Below are 3,548 nucleotides of genomic sequence, written 5' to 3'. Positions count from 1 at the left end.
ATAATGATGATAGTAATGATAATGATGATAGTAATGATAATGATGATAGTAATGATAATGATGATAGTAATGATAATGATGATAATGATGATGATAATGCTGATTATGATGATAGTAATGATAATGATGAAATTAATGATAATGATGATAGTTATGATAATGATGATAGTATTGATAATGCTGATTATGCTGATGATAATGTTGATTATGATGATAGTAATGATAATGATGAAATTAATGATAATGATGATAGTAATGATAATGATGATAGTAATGAGAATGATGATAGAAATGATAATGATGATAGTAATGAGAATGATGATAGTAATGATAATGATAGTAATGATAATGATAGTAATGATAATGATGATAGTAATGAGAATGATGATAGTAATGAGAATGATGATAGAAATGATAATGATGATAGTAATGATAATGATGATAGTAATGATAATAATGATGATAATAAAGATAATGATGATGATAATAAAGATAATGATGATGATAATAATGATAATGACGACGATAACAATGATAATGATGATGATGATAATAACTATCATTACATTAATAATTATAATACTAATTATAAACATGATGATAATGATAACAATGATACTGATATAAGCAATGATGATATGATAATGAAAGAATATGATAATACAATAATGAAAGAATATGATGATATAATAATATACGGATACGATGATATAATGACAGAAGAATATGATGATATAATGCTATAAGAGTCATATAAGTCATAATGTTAATCATAAAGATAATGCCATCATTCTTATTACCGCGATCATTATTATCATTATCATTATAACCATGGTAATTATTAACCTCATACTTATCATTAATAACACAATCATTAGTATTCTCATTAGTACCATGATTATTAGTACCACTACCATTATCATTCTCATTATCATAACCATTATTATCACTATTATAATCACCATTACCATTATCTTATCATCATCGCCATCATTATTTTTACCATTACCATTATCATCATTATTACCATTTTTTATCATCATTATTACCATTTTTTATCATTAATAAACCCATTGTCTTTATTACCATTGTCAGTACCATTATTGCCATTACAATCTTTTCCTACATTATCATTGTTAACGCTATTATCAATATTGATATAATTGATATCAACATTACCATTATGATTTTTATTACCATCACTATTATTGTCGTTTTCCTTATGTATTGTTTTTTGTCATTGTTTAAAATAATTCCTAATTATGGTATCGTAATCATTACTATTATTATTATCGCTATTATTACGATCTATATCATGATGATTTTTTTTATCATTGTCACTTATTATTAATAGAATTATGCTTAAAGCATCCACAGTCGCAATTTCCTTCATCTGTAACCAGGAAGCAAGTGAAGAGGCATGGCGATTGCCCTTCCTTGTCTCCCAGGACTTGGGGGAAGCCTGGAGTTCCCTTGCTCTGCCTCCGCTTCCAGTTCAGCCACGGCATCGGTGAGCGAAGAGCCTCCTCTTTGACGCCGAAGTAAAGGCAGCACTCGGGTGATGGAAGGTCAGCTGTGTGGAGAATGAAAGAAATCTCTTCTAATCTCGTGTAACGTGTGGAAATCAGGTACGGAATTTGCATGTGTGAATACGCGTCTGTGTATGTATTGTACGTATGAATACGTGTCTGTCTATGTATGTCTACGTAAGTATGAATACGCGTCTGTCTATGTATGTATGGATACGTGTCTGCCTATGTATGTATGGATACGTGTCTGCCTATGTATGTATGGATACGTGTCTGTCTAAGGTATGTACGGATGTGTATCTGTCTATGTATGTATGGATACGGGTGTCTGTCTATGTATGCATGAATACGTATCTGTCTATGTATGTATGAATACGTGTCTGTCTATGTATGTATGGATACGTGTCTATGTATGTATGGATACGTGTCTGTCTATGTATGTATGGATACGTGTCTGTCTATGTATGTATGGATACGGGTGTCTGTCTATGTATGCATGAATACGTATCTGTCTATGTATGTATGGATACGTGGCTGTCTATGTATGTATGGATACGTGGCTGTCTATGTATGTATGGATACGTGGCTGTCTATGTACGTATGGATACGTGACTGTTTATGTATTTATGGATACGTGGCTGTTTATGTATGTATGGATATGTGGCTGTTTATGTATTTATGGATACGTGGCTGTTTATGTATGTATGGATATGTGGCTGTTTATGTATGTATGGATACGTGGCGGTTTATGTATGTATGGATACGTGTCTGTCTATGTATGTATGTATGGATACGTGGCGGTTTATGTATGTATGGATACGTGGCTGTTTATGTATGTATGGATACGTGTCTGTCTATGTATGTATGTATGGATACGTGTCTGTCTATGTATGTATGTATGGATACGTGTCTGTCTATGTATGTATGTATGGATACGTGGCTGTTTATGTATGTATGGATACGTGTCTGTCTATGTATGTATGGATACGTGTCTGATTATGTATGTCTATGTATGTATGGATACGTGTCTGAATATGTATGAATGTGTATGAGTATGTATGAGTATGTATGAATATGTATGAATATGTAAGCATATGTATGAATATGTAAGCATATGTAAGCATATGTATGAATATGTATGAATATGTAAGCATATGTAAGCATATATAAGCATATGTATGAATATGTATGCATATGTATGCATGTGTATGCATATGTATGCATGTGTATGCATATGTATGCATATGTATGCATATGTATGCATATGTATGAATGTGTATGAATGCGTATGAATGCGTATGAATTTGTATGAATGTGTATGAATGTGTATGAATGTGTATGAATGTGTATGAATGTGTATGAATGTGTATGAATATGTATAAATATGTATGGATATGTATGAATATTGATAGACTGATGTGTTTGTTTTATATGTCTATATGCATGCATGCGGATATGCACACACACACAACATTTAATATCATCAGTGATTTTTGTCGTTACTATTATTTTAGCAATGATATTTAGCATTAAAGATAATATGTGCCTAATAACTTCCTAGTCTAATGTCATATTATTTATCGATCCTATTATTTTGTTTGTTAATTTCATTGTGTATTATCTTCAGAAGGCGACGATGAACTTCCTGTCGGACTGGCAGCCTTTGGCCTCAGTCAGGGACGAGGAAATCTACGGCACAGGGGTCGGAATCAAGGAAGAGGCCAGCGAAGGTGTCACCGAAGACACGTGTGTGAGAATTAAGGAAGAAAGCCTCGATCTCGCAGATGAGGCGAGGGATGAAGTGAGCGAGGCAACAACAGATAAGGAACAAGGATAATGGCAATGACCTTGACCATACCCATATAGGCTTTTTTGGATACTGGCGACGGAAAATTCCGTTTGGGTTGTTGGCGCCAAAGTCTTGTTGGCTAGCCCACGTATTTTATTGCTTTTACATTTAAAATGTATATATGTTAAGTTCCTTTTATTTCTATAAGATATATTATTTAATTTTATGTT

The 3,548-nt window shown here is 32.5% G+C and overlaps 1 protein-coding gene across 1 annotated transcript in view; it reads left to right on the top strand.

Annotated features, from left to right (window-relative positions):
• The first annotated feature begins 3,165 nt into the window (after positions 1-3,165).
• The window catches only part of LOC147470118 (uncharacterized), a 13,226-nt gene continuing 12,843 nt past the window's right edge, over positions 3,166-3,548 (top strand). Inside the window, exon 1 of the mRNA XM_086545802.1 lies at positions 3,166-3,339. Coding sequence (XP_086401928.1) covers positions 3,166-3,339 — 174 coding nt within the window. The remainder of the gene's footprint in view (positions 3,340-3,548) is intronic.

Source organism: Penaeus japonicus, unplaced genomic scaffold (assembly GCF_977035675.1).
Source record: "Penaeus japonicus unplaced genomic scaffold, GWHDUDI00000001_assembly GWHDUDI00000017, whole genome shotgun sequence".
In the NCBI taxonomy this organism is placed as follows: Eukaryota; Metazoa; Arthropoda; class Malacostraca; order Decapoda; family Penaeidae; genus Penaeus; species Penaeus japonicus.
The sequence above is the reverse complement of the archived record's forward strand: the minus strand, read 5'-3'. Positions and strand labels throughout refer to the sequence as shown.